Source organism: Lycium ferocissimum, chromosome 4 (assembly GCF_029784015.1).
Source record: "Lycium ferocissimum isolate CSIRO_LF1 chromosome 4, AGI_CSIRO_Lferr_CH_V1, whole genome shotgun sequence".
Classification (NCBI taxonomy): Eukaryota; Viridiplantae; Streptophyta; class Magnoliopsida; order Solanales; family Solanaceae; genus Lycium; species Lycium ferocissimum.
Window position 1 is genome coordinate 29,968,167 of NC_081345.1, and position 23,844 is coordinate 29,992,010.

A 23,844-nucleotide genomic window follows, 5' to 3' on the forward strand; every position below is an offset into this window, starting at 1 on the left:
GGTCAATGATTGCATGGTAAATATAGATTTTCCACTTGCTTTAATAACAAAAGTAAAAGAGGTGTATTTTTTTCTCCACAAACTATAACAAATTGACTAGAATTTACAGCAAGGGATCATTCATTGATTTTTTTTCATAGGTATAGAAACTTTACTACATGAAAATCAAGAAAGAAATGAGAAAGGAAAAAGAAAAAGAAAACTGGAGGAAAAAGGAGAAGCAAGTTACTCCTCACAAAAGATAATGATCGAATTACCACTAACCTGCAAAAAACAACACAACTAAAGTCACTAAAATATGAGAAAGCATAAACGAAACAAAAGAAAACACACACACACACAAACTAACAGGAAGCCTCAAGCAAAGATCAAAAGCATAATATTTCCAACTAAAATCAATGAAAACAGAAAAAGAAAAAAGTAATAGCAGATACTATACTTATTTTAAGTATTTGTAGTTGGAAAAGATCTAGGCAACTGGACTTCTCTAATACGGAGGAGCTTTTAAAAGACACCTTCCTTAGCTTGGAAAGGAAATGTAACCGGCAGTGGAAGATGCAAAGATAAGTCATAACGCATAATAATTTAAAGTGACATTTAAGTTTCTTCTTAATGTAGCAGATAAATGGTACTTATGAAAAGAAAAAAAAATCTGGGAAAAGAGAATTTGACAAAACAATGACCAAAAAGCTCAAAAAATTAACAAAAAAGATAAATAGTAATAATTAATGAAATGTGCCACACATCACTTTGCTCACGCACAAGAGATATATATATAGATTTTTTAGAAGGGGGAAGTTTCGAATGACCATAATATGGCAGGTTAGAAAAATAAAATCCTTTAAAATCTTTTGGGGAGAGCATTTTATTTTTCTTTAGAAGAAAAAGAAGCAAAGAGAGCAACAAGGATAATGATCACTTGTTTAAGGTTAGTGAACAAATTGATGACGAGAATTGACCTTTTGTCTCTTTGTTTGAATTGGATACGCTTATTTTCGTTGACGAATTGGCTGTTGTCTTTTTCTTCGACAAGAGTGGAAGAATGCTATTATATTTTATTTTCGAGTAAATTTCACTTTACCATTTAAACTTTACGTTGAAAACAACATACCTCCTAAATTCAGTGGCAATTGCACCAAAAGAATAGTCCTCAAACTAAGGATATAAAGCTTTTAACTGGAGCAACAGCTAAAAAATGTGGACACTGAATCTTTTAACTTTTTGAAGTAAAATTTATTATTTTGGATTTGAAAACTACGTAGAGGTGCTACATATCACAATATTAATAACTAAAAATATCTAAAACACATATAAAAAATTGCGATAAGAGGATAACTCGTGTGATTCTCGAAGTCCGACACTGCCACATAAATTGAGATAGAAGAGTATATTTCTTCCATCCATGTTTACTGTTTGACTTGACACACCTCTTCAAAAATAATAAATAAAATAATATATCACACCTAATTATTATGTTCTGGAAAATGAATTGGAAATAACTACAGTACTTAATAGTAAGAATAAAATAAGTATAAAATGATAAATTATCTCTTCATTTTTTTAAACTGGATACGTAAAAGTGATTTTCAATATAATGGGCAAGTAAAAGCGGAGACTGAATAGCTTTTTATTGACTTTTTTGTCCGGCAAAATTTTTGACGAAAAGAATCTGTTGTTTTGGAATTTAAAAATGAGTTTTTTCATATGATCTTGGGCAATTCATAATTTAGAGGTGTTAAACAACCATCTCTAACGATTAATCAACAATTTGAAGTGCTTTTTTTTGTGTATTCTTGATAAACTAGGATTTATATATAAATGTAGGAGGATCTGTTTTTTTTAATCATAGTATCAATGGCTAAATATATCCAAAATTCTTGATATGAACTAGCTTATGAAATTAAATTGGATTCGAAATCTATTTCTCGCTTTAGAAACCATATTTCATCATCACTTTGTCTAAGTCTTCGATAGTGCTAAAAATAATGATACTACGTTGTTAACCTAGAAGATTCTGAAATCATTTTGTTCAACTTTTCATCATATCATTCTTTTGCAACCGAAAAAAGATTGACCAGGGGGTCACAAAGGCGGAGACAGGATTTAAAGTTTGTGAGTTCGAGATTTTAATTCTTTAACGTTACTGAATTTTAAATTAATAATTTACATATTTGATAAAAAAATTAATATAAATATATGATTAGGACCAAACTACTGGATTCGGCTGAACTCACGTCTGACGGGCTACCTCTGCCACTGCCGAGTGGATTTCTTTTCACATACAAAATAAAAAAAATAAAAAAACACTTTCGAGGGATAAAGTGAAATTTGTCCTTAAAATAAAAAAATCAAAAAAGAAGTGAAATTTGTCCTCTTTATCTAACACCAAATCCAACTTTGAGAGAGACTGCACTAACACTGTGTATTCCCAATTCCAAATTCCATAAGCCTAAAAGAAGCAAGCAAAAGGAAAAGGAAAAGGGGAAACATCTCTCTTTTTCTCTATGGATGTACATAAATTGGTCGTCATTCTCAACTGAGAATTAATCTGTAGCAAGTCATTTATTTGGTGAAAAGTAGCAAATTTTTTCGTTCTTCTCAGTAACAAACAAAACCCAAACCACAAAATCACTCTAGAACCACAAATTTGGTCTTATTATACAAAAATTTCCCTTATCTTACCTTAACCTGGTATACTAGTACCCTTTCATTAGTGGGATCAGTCAAAAAATTGTTACTTTTATAGTCAACAGACATACAATATGCAAGACCAATCATCAATATATTCACAGATCAAGCCTCAATTCCCCGATCAAGAAATCTTGAAGTGTCCTAGATGTGACTCAATTAACACAAAGTTTTGTTACTACAACAATTACAACCTTTCTCAGCCACGTCATTTCTGTAAGAATTGTAAAAGGTATTGGACTAAAGGAGGTATTTTAAGGAACATACCAGTTGGTGGTAGCTCTCGTAAGAACACGAAACGATCATCTTCTACAAATAGTAAACGCTCTTCTTCATCTTCAACTTCAACTTCAGCAGCACATCCAAAAACAGAGGTTTTTGCTACACCTGTTGTTCCGGTTTTTGATCAGAATAGCCCGATTCTTGATGTGAACGGGCCTTTCAGCTCGCTATTGTTGTCAAACGGGCCTGAGATGGGCAACTTGTTAGAAACTTTAAATACCAACGGGCCCAATCCGGGCTTTGTTTCGGGCTCAGATGCTGCATCTCAAAGTGGGAATTTTCAGAATAGTGAAGATTCTAATTGTTGGAATGGTAGTAATAGTTGGCCTGATCTTGCTATTTACACCCCAGGTTCAAGCTTTCAGTAATTAATTACTACTACTGTGTTTATTAGAATTTGTACCAGTACTATAGTACTTAAGAAAATGCATTGATCCTTTAATTTGCTAAGCATAAACAAATAGGCTTCAATTCCAAATTAGTTGAGATCAGCATATGTTATACTATTGCTAAGTGCTTATTAATTTTAAAGCTTGTGCGTTGCGTGAATTTTGGAAGTGCTATTTAACCTCTGAAAATTAGGTGTAAGGCCATAACACTAGTTTTGTTTGTGTAATGCTTAACACGTAGTAGTACATAATTGTGTGTGATTTAAAACTTCATGTATGTTATTCCTGAGGGAAATGATAAATTATGAAGCTCTTTCCTTTTCTTTTTTGTGCTGATATTTTATTCCTTTTTGCATCTCTAACCTAATTCCATTTTCTTTTCATCGCTTTATTGTTTTTACTTTCTTTTCATCACTTGAAAGGTTGTTATGGTGTATTGATCATTGATGACGATTACCCCAGATTTGCCCTTACTCCAATAATGTAGGCAAATGCATACAGTGTATGTGGTGCACTACGTTACGTAATCGCAGACGTATATGCTGCTATGGCTACATAGTGGATAGGCAGCCTTATTCTCCGTAATATGTAATAGTGCTGCTTGCACAGTATGAGTTTATGTATTGATGATGTAATAAATATTTGAGACCGCTGTAATTTCATCTTTTTTTTTTCTTCTTCTTCTTTTTGTTTGTGTTTAAAATGGATCTACAAGATGACGGGGTTAGTTAAGGGGAAAAGGACAATGGAGATCCCAAATTCAATATTAAAGAGTTCTATACTTGTTGCAATGTCTTAGAAGGGCTAGACAGGATCCCAACTTTTGCCTTATTGGGATATTCTATCTTATCTTTTTTGTCTCCCCTTTAGATTTCTTTCGCATGCAAGTAAGCAATAATTAATATAGTAATCTTCCTCAGTCCCACACTATTAAGTCTCTGTGATATCCATCGATTGCAATGGGTTTGAGCGTGTTCATTACCATAATTATGTCTCAATTCCAAATGAGTTAGAATCGGCTTGGACCGTATTGGCTAGTTTTAAATTTAGATATGTATACAAATTATGGAGTAGTATGTTTTTAAATAGGCGTTTGGCCATGAAAACCAAATATTTTTCACTTTATTTGGAATTTTGAAGTTAGAGTTGAAGATGGAGTTGTGTTTGGTTATAGTTTTTGTAAAGAATATTTGGTTGTTTGAGTGAAAAAAATGAAAATAAGGTTTTAGGTATTTTCAAATTCTAAATACAACTTCAAGTTGTATTTGAAATTTTTATGGCTACTGATTTTCAAATAAAGTGAAATAATTTTTCAGAAAAAAATGAAAAATTCTCGTGGCAAAAGAAAATATTTCCCTTTTCCACTTCCTCTTGTAGTGCAAACAGGTAATTGATTCAATTATGTAGAAGCTTGATGTGGAAGTTGGTGGAGCTGCTCATCAGCATGTGATGTGATGATTATCAACTAAAATTGTCAAATAAGCAATTCGATCAAAGTGTGTCTCTTAGATGGGCCACAAACCATGATGTACAACTCTTATATATGGACCACTAAGGGAATTTACTTGATTCCCACTTAAACCAACCCACATGAGTGGACCTATTTGTCATTTCCGCTAAAATCTTGCCATCTAATAGTGGGTGCTATTACAACACCCCCTCAATGCCATATATATATATATATATATAGACACACACACACCATCTGTTTTAGAGTCTAGTGATATCAGTGAAACTTTTTCACACAACGGATGTACGTAGTTCAATTCTCACAATCTGCTTTCTCTCTTCCCCTTCCCTGATCGCCCAATGTCATAGAAATTATTTTAAAAATGTGGGTGTGTGTGACATTATCGTATGCGTGTGTGTGACATGAAGTCAGAATGAATGTGTTAAGGGATAAATCCAGAATTTTAAGTTCATGAATTCTGGACTACATGAATCCATTTTGATTGCTAGATTTTGGATAACTTATAGCATATATTAGGCCAAATGCATAAAAGTGCCTCCTAAAGTCATTTTGTAAAATTTCATTTTGTCCTCAATCGTGACTTGTTCCTCTTAGACACTCAAACATTTGTTAAAGTGTGTCTATTGGACACAGAAGATGAAATGGCAGAAAACATGAGTTTCACTCATTTTGAGCTCGTGAATGCAAAAAAAAATGTTGAAATGCCTAAAAAAAAATACGCAACATCTTTTCTCTCTACACACCTATCTTCCTCCTCCTTTAATCCCCTCTTAGTTCCACCATTGTTGCCCAACTTTTCTTCAATTTTCAAATTTGAAAACAGAGCTAACCATCATTTTTTATCCACAACTCACGTTTGAAAGCCCTTCACGACTTCTTCACTTTAAAAATCAACACCAGGACCTCCCTTTCCAGTACAGTCGAGTACCATGCAAAAATAAAGACGCACAAAAATCAGTATGCTCGCCGAAAATTAGTTCTTCTCACCGCGAATATTTTATGTAGGTGTCTGTCTTACTATGTTTTTCTCGATAGAAAGAGATGAGAGGAGGGGATAGAAAAGAGAAATATTTTTTAATGAAGAAGATTGGACGACGAACTTGAGGGTGGGGCAGCATGGAGAAGACTGTGGAAGGGCGTTGGGAAATTATAAGAAAACTAATTTTATTACTTTAGGTATTAGCTTCTTTTTTTATCCTTACGTGTACAGTTTTTTATATTTTTGCTGACATGTAAAAATTTTATTGGTTTCGTTTTTAGTTTCAGAAGAGAATAGTATCCACGCATCAAGATTAGTTTAAAAGTATGAAATATGTGTTTAAAAGACACACTTTAATAGATGTTGGAGTGTCTAATAGGAACAAGTCATAGTTGAGGTGCCAAAATGAAATTTTCTGACAACTTTGAGGGGCTGCCTATGCATTTGGCCTGTATATTAAGTTAGTTTCATAACACAATACAGGGTTATGGTATGCGGCAAAGCTACTGATTCTATTAAATCCGCAACTTCAATGGTCTAACATTAGCTAATTCATCCTTGACTTCTCCCTGGTATTGTGCCACTAACTAGTAACTAGGTTGGGGGGGGGGGGGGGATGGGGGAGGATAAGCTAGTGATTTGCCTTTCATTGCTTCAAGTTTACACTAATCATAATTCCAGTTTTGCCCAGGAAATTTATGACTTGAGGGACTAGTGTTATTGATGTTTTTTCTTCCAATGGCTCGTCCCTATCACTTAGCTAATAAGCAATTGCCAATTTGCCACAAGTCACTAGTCTTAAATTTTCTTAACAAAGTGAGTCGGCCCTTCAGTATCACGCTCCTTATCCTTTTTTCTTACATTTGAATTATTGGTCTCTAACTTTCATTTAGTTTACGCTGCGTGTGGACGTTCATTTAATTTTTGGCCCTGTTCATAAATCTTTTAACAATTTTAGGTTTCCGCCAGAATTCTTCTTCTCTATGTGTTGTAGAAAATTAAGCATTCATTGCTTTAAAATTCAGTGGGTAATGTTCCGCTGAACTTATGCTCTCTATCCTTAAATGATTTGAATTGGTTGAATTTGTAAATTAAACAATACCATTGTTTAGTTTTTTTGAGTATGAAAAGATATTGTTGAAGAAGACAAAGTAAGTCTGTTGATTATTGAAGAATTACGTTAAATCTAATCATTGTTGGGATTGGTATTAGAACGTTGTTTATCAATTTGGAGTAATATTGAGTTGATTTGGATCAATTTTGAAGCAAAAACGTATTGGTGAATTTTTTATACCACAAGTTATGTGGTGACTCATCCGGATTTTGTAGTCAATTTTAACTATTTGTTAGGATTTGTCATCATAATTATGGCGATTCGTGAGGACTTGACCACAAATTCAGAATTTGTGACAAGACAAGTTTTGTCAAAAGATCGTTTAGCTAAAATTTTGGTGATACATCAGGATTTGGCCATAAATCCCGATGATTATTGTGACAAGACAAGTTTTGTCGTCAATTTAAAATCTGGTCGTTTGTTGGAATTTTGCTACTAAACTGGCACCAAATATATTTTTGTAATAATTTTTCTTTAACAGGATCAAAACTTATATGGTGATACTGAAACATTCTATATGTGCAAATCTCCCTTTCATTTATTTTGATGGGTTTCTTCAATTTCCCCGATACCATTTGGTATTTGCAATGATCAATTGGTTTTACGGAGGAAAAATAGTATCTAGAAAAGCAAATGAGAATAAGCGCTGGGACTAAATTAGAAATAAAACTGAAAATCCCCAAAAGTAACGGTATCCGACACTGCTAACCGTTTGAACTTTGCATTAACAATCTCATAAATCTCTGCTCTCTATAATCTCAATGGTCTCTCTTGCAATGAAAATAGCTGGCAGCATCCTTTTATAGTACAAAACTTACATTAACTCAAAACATGAAAATGTATTCTTATATAAGTTCTAACCAGACATGAATTAAAATACCAAATCCTAATCAAATTTGGTTTTCTACCACGTTGAATTATTTATTCCAACAAGAACAAAAGCCATTTTTCGTTTGTTTATGAACAACTTGATTTTTCACCTCTATGACGTGGTGAAATCCATGAGAGATCCCAGTCGGAACGAAAAAAGCTAGGTGACATAGGAATATAACATAGGAGCAGAGTTGTTTGGTCTCAGTTTATAGTATTTGACTTTTTCTTCCTCTTGCTCTTGACTTTCCCTTTTCTTGTGGGGTTTTTTTTTTTTTTACAATTCCGAAATCCCTTAATAACTTGGTTTAGGACGCGTGTCATTCATATAAATATGTAGTCTTTCTTTATTTATTCTGTGGCAGGCACTTCCATTTGTTAAAAGGTCATAGAAAACTATATTTTGGTAGCCATGAAAGGGTCAGATCAAATTTCCAAGCTGCCAGAGCCAATTTTGCAGCATATTTTGTCTTTCCTTCTTGTTAAAGATGCTGCCAAAACTAGTATATTATCTAATGCTTGGAACAATGCTTGGACTTCCCTCTCCTACTTAGATTTTGGTAATAAAATTTTCACGGAGTCAAAAGACACTGTGGATCAAATTCTAGCAACTCGACAAAGGCAGAGATTGTAACAAGAGGAGATTATTCTCTTGTTACAATTTGCAGAGAGTTAGAGGAAAGGGAGAAGAAAGAGAGGAGAAGATTTGGCTGAATATTTTTTTAATTGATTCCTTTCAGTACAGAATCCAACGGATATAAAGAAAATACAGCTGACACTGGATCCCATTCATAACTGAATTGAGGACTATACTGCAATTATTTAATAACTAACTTAAGCAAATTACTAAAAGAGACATAGCTAGACTTAGGGGACTTAAATGACTTATTTAATACTTAAAACTTAATTCATCACAATTACACAATTGTGACATTCCATTCTCCTTCAAACAAACTACTCCTGCAGGACAAGACTTAGTTAGCCTTAAAATCTGGAAACTGTGATTGTATGAACTGAAAATCCTCCCAAGTAGCTTCTTCTGGTAATAAGTTTGCCCATTGCACGAGAATTTGAGTCATTGCTTTGTTTCCTTTCTTGATCATCCTCCTGTCCGGTATAGCTACAGGTTCTACTAGCGGCTGCCCATCTGGTGCACATAGAGAAGGAGCTGATATCAAAGAGTTTTAAAGTTTAAACCTTATTGTATTGGTGTTATGAAAACAGTTTATCGCCTCTGTGCATATACGATTCTTACTGGTTAATTTTCCTGGTTTTGTAGCTTATATACAGAGATGCCGCAGGTGAAGATGAGAAACCTTGTTGTGCATCTCTACCTTGGAGATGTTGGAGGCATAACTTAAAGGAAGTTAAATTGCAAAATTTTACGTTTATGGAGCTACAAGAGTTGAGAAATTACTTTTTAACAAATGCAGATATCTTGCTGCAAGTTCCACCAGAATGCAGCCTCTGAGTCAAATAACTTCATTAAATGAATGTAATTAATATAAAGTTTCCTTGATTTTTTCCGTGTTGGTTGAGTATGGAGTAACTATGCAAAGCGGAGCTATGATGTGTAGAAGTACTTCTTTAAGGGTGAAACTTCCTCTCATAGTATGAGAAAATATGAGTAGTTATTTTACCTCCAGTTAGCAACCTCTTCATGCTGTTGTTCTTTTTTCTATTTGATATGCATCTTTTTTCCCGTACAGTTTCGTAGTTTTGCAGTTTGTTCATCTGTGCTGCTTATACAGTCAATGTTAGTTGTTTTGTTGAGATGGTTCAATCTGTCAGCATGTGGAATTGTGGATTATGATCAGAGGCAAGATGCTTTTATTATGAGCTTTTGGCAATACTAGTATACTAGTGGGCAAAATTCTTTTTGATTTCTCGTCAGTGATTTTTTATTCTTTTACTGTGAGCTGGTGTTGCCTGGTTATTTACCTTCACTAAGCACTCTTTTGGTGGAACAGTTTTTTGGGGTGAGTTTAGACAAACTCGCCCAGTTGTTCGAAATAGAAAAAGAAAACATGAGGATTTGATACAAGAAGTTTATTATTCTGGAATTGGAACTGACCTTGAAACATTGTGATATCACTAAATATGTTGGCAAAAGATGATCCTGCTTTTGTGAATTTTGATGCGAATAGAAAATGGATACCTCATATCCTGCTGGTTTACAACCTGATAAACTGGTTTTGAGATTGTCCTGTTATTGCAAAATTCAGTCACCATGAAGGTTCTTGTAATTGGACCCCACTTACATGTTGCAGCTTCTTTCCTGTTTTTTTTTTTTTCCGCCGGTGTCTGGTTCTCAGAATGGGGTCTGACTCAGGGGCGGAGCCAGCTTATGTCCAAGGGGATCCGAACCCCCTCGGCGAAAAATTACAGTGTATTTTCAAAGTTAAAATTATTTTATTATGTATATATGTAGATGTTGAACGTCTTCTTCGTATATTTAAATGGATGAAAACCGTGGGGCTAAGCCCATTTGCACGGGAAATCACCGTAACAAAAGTTGTTTGATGCCGGTATCAAGGGCTCAACTAAATCCAACTTCGCAGGTAATCCCACAGTGGGGGAGGCTTGAACACGAGACCTTTGATTAAGGATAGGTTTTCACTGTTCACCACAACCCTTGTTGGTTCCTCTGCTAAAATCGACGTATTAAAACTCCTCATACCAATCGTCTGCATTTCACTTCATCCCTCTTGTTATCTACAGCAATTTGTCTTGTTTATCACCAAGAGACACAGATCATATAATTTTGGCAAGTTAAAATATAGTAAGAGTTGAGTTTTGGATTCCAATTAGGTCCTTGTTTTCCCGTCTTTTTGGACTGGACATTTGAGTATAAATAAGAGAATGGTATTTGAAGGGACGAATATCAGCCAGTTTAAGTTCTTACTTAGTTGTCTTACATTTCTCTTCAGCTTTCTGGCTATGTACTCTATATCCTCCTCAATGTATTTGCTCAATTTGTTCCAGTCCAAAAGAATGCAGTCAAACAGTTGCATGATAGCCTTTAGGGTGGAGCAACCAACTTGGTTACTCGGACTCTCCTAAAATGTTACTCGGGTGCGGGATGGATCGTTCAAAAGTAGTGTATTTTTGAAGGATCCGACACGGGTGCAGCAACGCTTTTGAAGAGTCCGAGTAACTTAGCTTGGTACACAGTTGGGATATATAATGTACGCGGACTACGCCTCACAACTTCAATTATACTACTTGAATAGGTGCGGCATTTTACTAACTCCTCCACAACAAGATTTTCGAAGAGTTACATAAAGGAAAGAATAAAGAACCAAAGTATATATCAGCAATCAAATAACAAAATTTATAGATGGGGCACAACCACAAAAGCAAATTGACGAGCTGATCAGAGCATCTCCCTAGCAATGTGGAAAAAATCTCATGTTTCCATAAGAACCTACTTCAAAGAAATATAGACCATTGAATTCAGAAAAATCAATACATATTAGACTTCCAGTTAAGATACTCTCTGCTGCTTTGGTATATAGAGTTTGTAAACGGTCATCATCATCCCTAAGCACCACAACTAATTCAGAAGTTCAAATCATCGGATTTAGAGAGCCTTAAGGATGACACAAATTTAATTAAACAACACTCACCTTATGTGAGTATCAAACTCGATAATCAACTACTTTTAATCCCACATCTTTCACACAACTTTGAGCATTCAGGGATGTAACAGTAGTTCAGCATTAGAGAAACTTAGACGTATAGTGCACCTCTTATCTACAACAGGGTGAACACCAAAGCCAACCACAGCCTCATCCCTTCTTTCATTCTGCAACTATGAAATCAGTTCAGTTTACCTTTACAAAAGCAAAGGCCAAATGAGAAAAGCTAGACTCCATAAACTTGTATATCTTCACAATCGCAGAGCATCATAGATTCTCAACAAATGTCGGTGGTGTTAGGTAATAAACAAAATCAGCCAATATCAATTCAAATTGAACATTAAGCATCAGCTACTATCCTGAAGAAGAATTTAGCAAACACATCTCCAAATCTACTTGTAAACACCTCTGCCTTAAATGGATGCAACGCCAGAGGAATAGGCTATCAATGATGAGACACATAAACATATAAGATATAGAAGTACACATGTCACTTCATTCTTAAAATGTACATAAAATGCATACCAACAAATAGGCCTTCTACTAAGCCATCTCTAATCCTTCTCAGTCTAAAATCTATAGTCAAATATACCAAATCTTTCACTTGCCTCCACTCTACAGCCACTACTATGCAGAATTGCACAATAACTTCTTTACTTTGCCAATCCTTGAACTGTTAAAAGTACAGTTTATCACTGAGTATAACAAATCATGGTGACTCATGAGCTGAGAAGGGCATTCTTGCAAACAGCATGTAAAGTTGGCTGTTTTAACCCAACACCAGTAATATTCTTCACTTATCAGCTATCTGTTTGCACGACACTATAGACCTGGTTACTTTGTGAACATATCAGACATGTCCCCCCCCCCCCCCCCCACCCACCCCCCCCCCCAAAAAAAAAAAAAAAAAATACCCACATCTATCTCTCAAAAACAGATTCTCAACAGTATAATTGGAGTAGATCCCTGATAGTCCTATTAAGAATGATAGCATAAAATTGGCTCTCTAAGAAAATTAATTGAAAGGATACAAAGTTAGTAACTTATTATCGAGTCAAAGTAAAGATCCTCCACTTTCTACAGTTGCCAAAGGAAATGCAATGCTCCTTCCTGAATACGTTATCTACCATTCTTTTCTTTCGAGAATGGTAACAGAAACGTTATCTACCTTTCTGTCACAGACATGCAAATGCAACCAAAATAAGGCAAATGATAACATGAACAAAAATATTTGATTTTTAGTGAAATGATAATACACTAAATCCGCCACTCCACCATGGTGCAACATTTTCAAGCTGTATTCAATATCAACTTTCAAAGAACTTTATATAAAGGTTGTCACTTGCCAACAGTCCAAAGTTATCCATGAAAAACTTAGGGCCGTCCTTCATAATTCTCAGATTCATCAACTACGATTTTTCCTCCATCTAAAAATGAAAGCAGTCCTTAAAATTCGACAATATCACTCAATTTCCATGTTATCAACTTCACACAGACAGTAGAACCAAAAAAATGGTATGACCATTCAAACTACTACTAACATTTAGCTGACATGACAAACTCAAGCTTATAATAAATCAAATGGAGAATTCTTACCCTCTTCCCCCACCCCAAAAAACCAGATCTTCATTTTGTGAATCCCTACCTAAATAAGTGGGCTTAAAATGGTGAGAATCGTCTAATAACACAAACATACAGATTTCATAAGCTCAATTGGTAAAGAAACTTGACTACACAATCACAAGAGAGTAAAATGTACATAAAAGTTGTTCAATTTTAAGCATGCAACAGATAAAACATCACATACTATATCACGTTACACCAATACCAAAGCTTCCGTATTAACAGAAGAATCTTCAGTTTCTCAATTACCCACGCGCCTTGAGCTCGGCAAGACGCCTGGAAAGATCATCCTCATTAACTTTCTCCTCATTCTTAGAAGATATAGCATGCGCGGCTGGTTGAGGAAGCCCCACCGACACCTCGAGTCCATAGTCATCGGCCACTTGCTGCATCAGGCTGCCAACCTGGTCCTCTGGAGTCGACAGGGAAGTACTTCCAGCCATAGAACTCTCCATAAACTCAGCTTGAACCTCCATATTCACAAATTGACGCTCGAATGAATCCATCGTCTCCGACATCTTCTGTAGATTCCCTGTGTTGAGTGAAGATTCCAGTGATTTGACGATCGAGGACATTGACTTGCTGATCATCGTCATCTTCGCCTGCATACACAGACATATCAGAATTTCACAGTAAATACACATCGTAACATTTATACACGATAAAATTTCTTTAAATTTACAGTCTAGTAAGTATCACATAATTTACTACTACAACAACAACACACCTAGTGTAATCCCACAAAGGGTAGACTGTACGCAGACCTTACCCCTACCTCATGGAGGTAGAGGGTTGTTTCCGAAAGACCCTTGACGCAAGTAACACATATCAAAGCAGTCTTTAAAAAAAAAAAAAAATACACAAGTAAAAAAGACATAGCAAATAATAGAGAAATCATTACATGGCATTCAGAAAAAGGAAAGTAACAACAACAAAATAATGCGATAACCAAGTCAAGAAACAACAAGTAATAACAGAAATCGAATGACAAGAAACCACAATACTAGTACTAATGCTACTGGTATGCAAGGAGAAACATGTACGGTGCACCAAGCCCCCTTCACGCAGTAAAGCCAGACAACACTCAACTAACTACTAACCTTCTATCCTAATCCTCGACCTCCATATTAGGCTGAATATCAGATAATCTACTATAGTAGTACAGATATAGTCCAGGATCAAATTCCACCTTTTTTTTATGTTTGTTTAAGTAACGATCTAGTTATTTCCTGTATGCTGGATGCAGAATTGGCCTCCTTGCGCCTGTCGTCAACTGATTTTTCAAATATTTGCCTAACTCAGTTCAGTTGTGTTTAAAAAAAAGGAGTGATAGTTTAGGTAGGTAAAGAGAACAATCGATAGGTAAGGTATGACATTTGCAAAACAAAAAAGAGTTTTTTCCCCTTTTTTTTTCATTTAAACTCTTCCTCCATTGATCATTGATGAGCAAAAATATACAGCTTGAGTTTGGCATACCAAACTTGATACATGATCATTGAAATGGGACTAGAGCCTATAGCTAAAAGTCCTGTATTCCTAACCAAAAAGGAGGATAAAAAAAGAAAGAGTTTAGGTGTGTTTTTGACCATTAACTCTTCAGTATATTACATATGTAGTCCAGGATCAAAAACACACCTGAACTACATCACTTTCTCGTGAGTTTCCTAGCTGAACTATCATGTGTGTGAGTTTACTATCACCAGCTATTTATCAAAACACGCCTCAACTATCAATTGTTCACTTTTCCTACCTGAAGGATGGTGATAGCTCAAGTAAGCGTGTTCTGATAAAGAGTTTGTAATAGTTCAGGTAGGAAATTTGAATACCTAATAGTTCAGGTAGAAAACTCACGAAAAAGTGATAATTCAAGTAGAAAACTCACCATGATAGTTAAGTTTATCTCTAAAATTTAAGACTAGTAATTTCTTAAACTACGTGCACCAAAGCTTATATATTGGATAGATCTTTACCTGAGTATCTAGACGAGCTACAACGGCGTCAAGTCGAGAGGAAAGACGGAGATAATTCATCTGTTCGCTGCGTTTACGGATAGCGTTTTCGGCGTAAATTCTAGCGCCATCCATGTTTCCTTTCTCGATTGCTTTCTTGACTTTGAGTTTCTCAGCCTTTTCATCCTTCTCGCATTTTCGAGCTTGCCGTTGAAGGCTTTTTGATGTGAACTTCAACTCCATTATCTGATTCATTAATTTCTCTGCGTTTCCCATTTTGAAATGATCTGGTGATTGAGTCCTTCGATTTGGGGATTTTTTATCCTTTGATTGATGAATCGCCTTTTCAATTTGTGAAGTTAGGGTTTGTAAATTTCTTTCTTTGTGGATTTTGGATGTGCTACTCACCTTGTAGGAGAAGGAACAAATGCAACCGTTGATCTCCCATTACGAATATCCATCATGGGCCCACAAATTGTTCGGTTTCTATTTACGTTTTTGTTACTTATTTTGTCTTGCAAAGTAAAATAGTGATATATTTGAACTCAAAATATACGAGGGATATATTTGATCCTTTTTGATAGTATAGGGTATATTTGGCCCTTTTCCGTAATTTTAATATGGAAAAAGGACAAAAATATCCTCAACGTGTAGAAAATAGCTTACAAATATCCTCTATCCGCCTATTAATTTAAAAATATCTCTAATGATTTTTTTCGATTCAATTTAAGTATCTTACTTTCCTTTTTAGTCTGTCTCAAAAAGAGTGTCTCTTTCTATATTTAGTAAGTTAACAATTCAGACATCTTACCTAATAAGTTTAAAACCACAAAATTCAAAAGACTTATTGCTATTTTAAGCATTTTTAATTTAAGATCACAAGAATCAAAGGTCTTCATTTATTTTTTAAATTTCATGTCAAGCAAACTAAGGCACTTAGATTGAGACGGAAAGAGTATTTTTTTTTTTTTGGCTCAAGAATACCTGTTAAACACTCAAACTATCATCCTAAACCTGATGAGAAATTTCAGAGTCAAATTGTACCCCCAAGTCCATGTAATGAACCACCGTTCTAAATGACAGCATATCAGATCCGTTTTTGTCAAAGAGTTGCACTGAACAAGCAGATATCGCAAAATCCATGGGGTATTCATATACTAAAAGAATTTTGTTCTTCGATAGTTGACTGTGATTGACACTTTGCTACTGAACTAGGCAATGCCAATCTGATTACTGTGGAGAACATAAGAGGACCACAGAATGACAAAGTGATCCCATCTGATTCGTTTTTGTCATTTTGTAGTCCTCTTATATTCTCCACGGTAATCACATTGCCATTGCCTATTTCAGTAGCAACGTGTCAACCACAGTCAGCTATCTTTGAAAAAATTTCTTTTAATAGGTGTTTGGCAATGCATTGAAATTGTGATTTCATATTTTGATTTTAAATTGGCGTTTGTTTATGAAACTTGCACAAAATTTCAACTTCATATCATGATTTCAAATTTCAAATTCCACAAAAAGTTAGAATTTGGAATTCCAAATCATGATATGCTTTGACAAAAACGAATGTCATATGCTTTCAGTAGTTCAGTTATCAGAAAAAATTTGGTTGTTCATTACATGGACTAGGGGGTACAATTTGACGGTTAAATTTCTCACTTGATAAAAAGATGGGAAAACAATATTTCATTGTCAATAACCCGGTACTATTTCCTTAATAGTGAAAAAAGACAGCTAACAAACAAGGCCATGTTCACGTAAGTCGACTAATCAGCTTTAGCCGTAGAAATAAACCATAAGAATATCTTACGTGTTTATCATAACCCGAAGATACAAAAGCAAAAATTATACAAAAACAAAAATTATCATACTAGAAAGTAGAAACTTGTAAATTATCATACTAGAAACTTGTGTACTTCTGTGTTAGTGGTTGTAGTAACATCATAAATTTATTACTAACGTTTTCAGAAGCAGTAACATTTGGAATTAAGTAATTAATCACTTCCTAGCACATCTTATAAAACTAATGAATAAAATAAAATGACTACGATTACGGATTACGTATAAGAATGATGGCTCCCACGCAAAAGCACAGGTTTCAAACAACTATCTTTATAAATTCTCAAATTGAACGTATAATTTAGCCCAAAAATCTAGAAGATATCCATTGAAATAGCTACTTCAAGAAACTCCAAATATGAACTCAAATAGCAAAACTCAGGTACTCTAGGACATTGGAAAAAAATCAATTGCAGCTCATACAACATAACATTCCTAAAATGGGACTCTAGGCCTGCCTGTTCCTCTTCTTGACACCAGATTTCGCAACCCTGAGACTCTTGTTCACAGCACTCAACCTTGCAAGCGATGCCCTTTTCAAATCTGGCCTGTAATAGTTATCTGCTACCTGTATCACATAAAGTTTTGCGCAAATTCAAGATTGTAACAATGGAGAGAGCGAGGACAAAGAAGAACCACTGAAAATAAATCAGATTACCTAACAAAAGATACTAATGCTACAAAGGACTTTCGAGTACAAGCCTAATTCCGACAAATGTAGTCCTCATGTAATATTCAAGCAAAACTAATATTGAGACAGCAGTCTACCAAGGAAATCGTGCAAATTGACAGAATAATGAGAAAAATCCTTAAGAAAAAATGTGGCAAATGAAAGGAACCGTTTATAATTAAATCAAACAATAAGGGCAAGTGCACATTCATCAGATAGCAAAAGGATTGAATTTGCAATACCAAAAGTAAACACTACTCAGTAACCAGACATGTTACAATGCTCAAATCACTCCAATTGCCATCTCTCTAGGATCTGAGGTTTACAACTCCTATTCATCCAAAATAACAATGTCATACGACAAATTCCATGACATAGCCCAAGCCTTTTGAAGCTAGCAGAGAGAGAAACACCTAACCCTTGATCAATATAAGTAACTAAAATGCAGCTTAAAACCAAACAAATGCATGTAAATGATTCTACTGGTCAACAGGGGTAATCACCTGGTTTGATACAGCCTTGGCCATGCGTCGGAACTCCTTCTTCATTACAGATTTATTCAGCAAACTTGAAGGCTTGTTCTGTTTCTTGGTCTTTGAAGTAGCAAGCAACACTGATTGATCTTTGCCCCCAGGCTGGATAGTCACAGTCTTCTTGTTAGCTAGGCCTACAAAGTCAAAACAGCAGCAGTTTAACTAACGCTGAATGTGAGCAATGGAAAACTAAAACACTAAAACTAGAAATCTAACTCATTCAGCAATGCAATCTTTTGTTCAACGACTAGTAAAAACTAAAGTTATTCTTTCATGTGAGAATAATTCCATATGACATACTATAACGGGCTTATCCCACATGCCAGGTGTTCTCCGCCTAGTGTGGGTAAGGGGGGAAGGGTGAGAGTGGACAAATACTATACCTTCCCCTTGTATATTTGGAACTAGCCTTAAAGGCTTCACCACAAAAGATACTCTAGCATTGTTGAGTTTTTCACACCAGTTGTGGGATTAAACTCTAGGCTCCTTACAACGTCTTAAGTAATCCTCCCCTCATGCGCTAGCTTTTAGGGTTGACTTAGGCCCATAGTTAATTTTCTTATCTTGGTAGCAAAACGAGATTGAGGGCAAGTTCTACAAAGTGGTGGTTAGACCGACTATGTTGCCGGGGCGGAGTGTTGGCATCTCTCACGTTCAAAAGATGAAAGTTGCCAAGACGAGAATGTTGAGATGGACGTGTGGCCACACCGAGAGTGACCAGGATTAGGAACGAGGATATTCGGGACAAGGTGGGAGTGGCCTCGGTGGAAGACAAGATGCGAGAAGTCGAGATCGAGATGGTTTGGGTATGTTTTCTTATCATGTTAGCGAGAGCGAGACCATCCCAGTCTCGTTATCCTTTTTTTGTTTACATAATGTTTGTCCTTTGACCCCATGTTATTTCCATTCGCTTTTCTTATCCGACCTTTTTTTATCACGACGGTGGTCCAGTCCTACCTTGGTGAGTAAGGTGTACACCTACTCCTCCCCACCCCACATTGTGGGATTTCTTAGCAGAGCGAGACGCATCCCAATTTTTTGTTTACATAATGTTTGACCCCATGTTATATTGTTCACGATCATGCACCATATCTTACCATTTTTGTGAATTGTCCACGCCCGATGAAAGTGCCCGATTATAGCACGATCCGTTGCTTCAATGGCTCGTTATGAAAGACGACCAGCTTTACAACTTTTAGTGTCTTATCTTCCAAACCAAGTTGTTATTAAATATGTTGACAATCCGGGGGATAGGCCCAAGGTCCATTTTTTATTGAGTTATGAATATTAATATCCTTTTAGGCCTCAAGCAGAAGAAAACACCAGCTACCAACAAAACAACCTAAAGTTCACTCCTAGAAAACAAAAATCTGCAGAAACTATCTAAGGTATAAATCCCTTGCATCTCCTTGCCCATTTTGTATTGCTAAATGCTTCCACTCTTTCTTTGATATCGTTTTTGATTTGTTGAACTGTAGTATCTACCTGTACATTGTGTTGTTTAAAGATTTTGTCATTTCTTGCGATCCACGTATAGTATAAACAAGCTCCAACTGCTGCAGCAACCACCTCTTTCTGGAACTTTTTCCAATGCTTTCCTTTAATCTGTAGTAGAGATATCCTGACATTATTCAGCCCAAGACTATGCCCCAACCAGCGACTGAGTTCATCCCAAACTGCTATGCTCCAAGAGCAATTAACAAATAAATGAGTAGCAGACTCCATGACTCCATCATCTTGAGCAATTCTTGATAAGCTAGCTTTTCTTAAATATTAGGTTGAGCAATTTAAGGTCCATTTCTTAAATACTATGTTGAGCAAAACCCACCTCATGAGCTACCTCGCTTTTGGTATTGAGATAAGCCCAAGGTCCATTTCTTATCAACCATTACGCCACGGCTTGCCCTCATAAAACATACTACTGGAATACAGAAAAACAGCTGAAGTACATTATATAATTTGAACATACATATTTGCAGAATCAAAGTAAATGCAAGTTTCTAAAAGTCACGGCAAATGATTCACATTACATTACACAGAAGAAAAAAAAAATACATTCCACAAAACAGCTACCAGGTTTAGCTCGAACACAAAGTTCTAGCAAATAAAACATAAAACTCACATCTAAACATTTCCCAATGTACTACTCTAGAAGCTCAAGGTACCAACATTAGTAACAAAAACCAAATTTGTTAAATCAACAAAAGTAGCGGAACATGTTTAGAAGACTAACCAGAATGCTTATAAGAGTGAAGATTGTAAAGATTATTAGGCTCTTTGGTAAAGACAACACCAGCGGTACCACTACCAAACTCCTTAACCAAAAAAGAGTTGTTTTTCTTGACAATCTCCCAAACTAGTTGCCCTGGAACTGTTGTCATTTCCACAACACCTACCCTGTTAATTCAGTCACAAAGTAAGTGTAACAAATCACATCTATTAATATGTATAGTTATTAATCGATGTTGGGACTTACCGAGAGAAGCAAAAGGGTCTGTAGGTAATATCAAAAGGGATGCAATGGGACTTAAAAGAATGATGGCAGTAAACCCTACGGGGAAGTTGGAAGAGAAAATGATCAAAATGGTCCTTAATGGATGGGGATTGGACTATTTTAGTCCTTTAGGTAATATCATGGAACCCAAATAGTCATTAATATATAAAAAGATGATCATTTTAGTTCTTCATATATACAACGTAACTGAAATTATCCTTAACAATAAGAATTTTTTCAGTTATGTATTGTATATGAACGACTAAAATGATCACCTTTTCCATTCATTAAAAATCGGGTAAAAATTATTTTAGTCCTCCAATTTTATTTTAAAAATCAAAAACCTTCCCCAACATTGAACAATCGACATTTTCATCCTCTTATCTCAACTTCTCCGGCCATTGATAACTTTATATTATTTGTAGATCATCAAAGGGTAAAGGAAATTTCACTTATTTTTTTTATTAATTAGTGAATACCCTAATTATTAATATATAAATGTTTTACGATTTCTCCTCAATTAATTCTAACGCTTTACGAGCGTCTTCAATTTTTCTCCATTGAATCTGTTCTTCATATTTTGGGAGAACCTTTCAAACCCTTGTAACCTTCGGGGTTTGAAAGGTGCTCTGAAAATATGAAGAACTGCTTAGGTTATGAAGAAAAATTGAAGACGGCAGAAAGTGTTAGAATTAATTAACGGAGAAAACTATGGAAAATTTATATATTGTTAATTAGGGTACTAACTAATTAATTAAAAATATAAGTGAAATTTCCTTTTACCCCTTTGATGAAAATCAAATAATACAAAGTTACCGGTCAATGTACGGAAGTTGAGATAATGGGATGAAAATGTCGATTGTTCAATGTTGGGGGAGGTCTTTGATTTTCAAAGTAAAGTTGGAGGACTAAAATGATTTTTACCCTTAAAAATCATTCTCTCGAAGTGAGAATTAAACAGTATATTACCGGAACTGCCCTCTCTCTAGATTTCTTTTTATTTTTTCTCCGTTGAGGAAATTATCATCTCTACTCACTTACAATTTGAAAGTAGGAAATTAACTTTATAAGAATTTCTTGTATTCTATTTACAAATCTTATATGTTATTTTTTACAAATTTCTCGTAAAAAGATTGTATAATTAAAATAAAATTTGTAATGAATCAAAAAACTAAATTTTCCTTCATACAAATTATACAGGAAATAGAAAAATCCCGATTAAGCACAAGTCATTATAAGGTGCGAGTTTTAACATTGTAGTTTCATTACAAATATTATTTTAGCGTAACTCTTTTTTCATAAAGGATCAGTAAAAAATAACATAGAAGATTTGTCGATAAAACATAATATAGATTATCTTCATAGGATCATTTCTTTTATTAAAATTATATCTGGGCATGAGAGAATTCCTCTCATGATTATCTTTTATAAAGGTTATTTTGATTGAAACTCATAAATTGTGGTTTGAAGTTTTACTTTTGGTTACACCCATTGAGTAAACTCTAATCTTATACTTATGAATTTCACGGGACTCTAATCGTTATGCAAACTTGTAAACTGCACTTCAACTCGTAATTGTCCTTTATGTGTGAAGGAGAAAAACTTATTTCTAGGCAGACAAGCTTCCAAAGAGATTGTGCATATATATGTTACTTCATGCAAATCCTGTAGTGATATTTTAATGATTTTTAAATATTTTATAATTTATATATTGGTATTACTTGGAGAAATGGCAATTTACTTATTGGCCAAGATTAATACTTGGTTGGCAAGATACTTGTTTACCAAGTACGTGTACTTGGATGGCAAGTATACTTGTTTGCCAAGTACTCCACCACCTTCCTACTATAAATTGGCTTAGAGTTTTCACAATAATTATCCAACAACTAAGAGCTAATCTCGTACTCCACTTTAATTCTTTCGTGTCCTTTTTTATAAAAAGTTCTTTAACCACTATTACTCTTTTCATATATAGATCTTTTGTTTGTTTTCATTGAAACTTGGTATTATTTAATTTTCTCGATTCCGTGTATTCTCTAATTAAATTTAGAGAAGGACTTGTTTAATCCTTAAACATTTTACACTTTGAAATAGTTTCTTAGAATGTTTCTAGCACGACTCAAGTCATATTTACAAAATATATTATCGTAGTAATATTTATTTTTCCAAGTATATTTTCAGTAGTATTAGTTTGCTAAATAAAAAATATTATTTATTATTGTACTGGTTTTATTTTGTGCTTTTCCCAACAAATCCTACATCAAATATGGAGAGAGAAAAATAGTACTACATAAGAAATTACACAACTTCATGTTATAATACACACACTTTTAGTTCGTTGGTGTAGCCTGAGAGAGATTCTTAAGTAGCCAAAGCGTACAATAAGTATTATGTACTTGGGCGACCAATAAAAGTTTGGTTAAAGAGATTGATTGACAAGCTTCTGGGTTGGCGTACTTCCAAAAAAGGAATTCGTATTACACTTTAGATAAATCTCGTATTAGATAAAAATAGGAAATTGAATCTATATATTTATTATTAAAAAGAGGATAGTTTGCCTTAGGATTTTGACAAGTGTCAGCGTAGGATAATGACGCGTGGTAGTTTTAGGAGAAAAAATAGTTAAGTAGTTAATAATTAGTTATTTGTTATTGTTTTTGAATTTAAATTTTAAAATAATTAAATATAAAAAAAATAAAAAAAAACAAAAACAAACAAAAAAACACATACATACATGATACATCTATAAAACACGTTTTTTTGTCTCCTTATTTTCAGGAAAACGTAGTCTAAATTAATTACATATTATTCTTCCTTAACCGTTTCTAAAGAAAGTGAAAAAGTTACGCCTCCCCTTACACCCTATTCTCTTCTTTAAAGTTTGAACAATCCTACGTATTTTTGAGGGATGACATCTTTTAAATAAGTATCCTACATTTTTTACAGTTCTAAATTGCAGCTATAAAAAGTTAAAAAGTTTATTTTGAAAATTAGCAGTCTATGTCATAATATTTAATTTAAATTAAAAGATAAAAATTATCTGAATTGATGGAATATTAGATAATGATAGAACATTGTAAGTTAAAAGGAGACAAATAATTTATTCTGAGAATGAGATTGAATTTTAACGAAAAGAATGTTGGAAATCTTACGGAAAATACTTGATCACGAACACTGCAGGAATTCTTTATAGCTTGAGGCATGTCAATTAAGACACTGTCCTTAAGGATATTTCACCCGGTATGAGTGTATCTCCCAGAATTCAACAAGCTCTTCTAGTATAAAACTAGGAGCCAGAA

General features: G+C 34.5%; 3 protein-coding genes and 1 long non-coding RNA gene across 4 annotated transcripts; 1 reads left to right on the forward strand and 3 right to left on the reverse strand.

Annotated features, from left to right (window-relative positions):
- LOC132054557 (uncharacterized) lies at positions 1–718 on the reverse strand. Its single transcript, XR_009414324.1, has 2 exons — positions 440–718; positions 1–264 (listed from the first exon to the last, which is right to left on the reverse strand). It is a non-coding gene; the product is annotated as an uncharacterized LOC132054557 (long non-coding RNA).
- Positions 719–2,387: 1,669 nt separating this feature from the next.
- Positions 2,388–3,682, forward strand: LOC132052218 (dof zinc finger protein DOF3.1-like). The gene has a single exon (XM_059443642.1). The coding sequence runs from the start codon at positions 2,763–2,765 to the stop codon at positions 3,336–3,338; it is 576 nt and encodes a 191-aa protein (XP_059299625.1). The 5' UTR covers positions 2,388–2,762; the 3' UTR covers positions 3,339–3,682.
- Positions 3,683–13,116: 9,434 nt separating this feature from the next.
- LOC132052219 (ESCRT-related protein CHMP1B-like) lies at positions 13,117–15,445 on the reverse strand. Its single transcript, XM_059443643.1, has 2 exons — positions 15,028–15,445; positions 13,117–13,659 (listed from the first exon to the last, which is right to left on the reverse strand). The coding sequence occupies exons 1-2, from the start codon at positions 15,280–15,282 to the stop codon at positions 13,303–13,305; spliced, it is 612 nt and encodes a 203-aa protein (XP_059299626.1). The 5' UTR covers positions 15,283–15,445; the 3' UTR covers positions 13,117–13,302.
- A 1,658-nt stretch (positions 15,446–17,103) lies between these two features.
- Positions 17,104–20,673, reverse strand: LOC132052220 (large ribosomal subunit protein eL28z-like). The gene is made up of 4 exons (XM_059443645.1): positions 20,528–20,673; positions 20,285–20,448; positions 18,022–18,185; positions 17,104–17,416 (listed from the first exon to the last, which is right to left on the reverse strand). Exons 2-4 carry the CDS (start codon positions 20,430–20,432, stop codon positions 17,297–17,299), a joined length of 432 nt encoding a protein of 143 aa, XP_059299628.1. The 5' UTR covers positions 20,433–20,448; positions 20,528–20,673; the 3' UTR covers positions 17,104–17,296.
- Between the last annotated feature and the right edge of the window lie 3,171 nt (positions 20,674–23,844).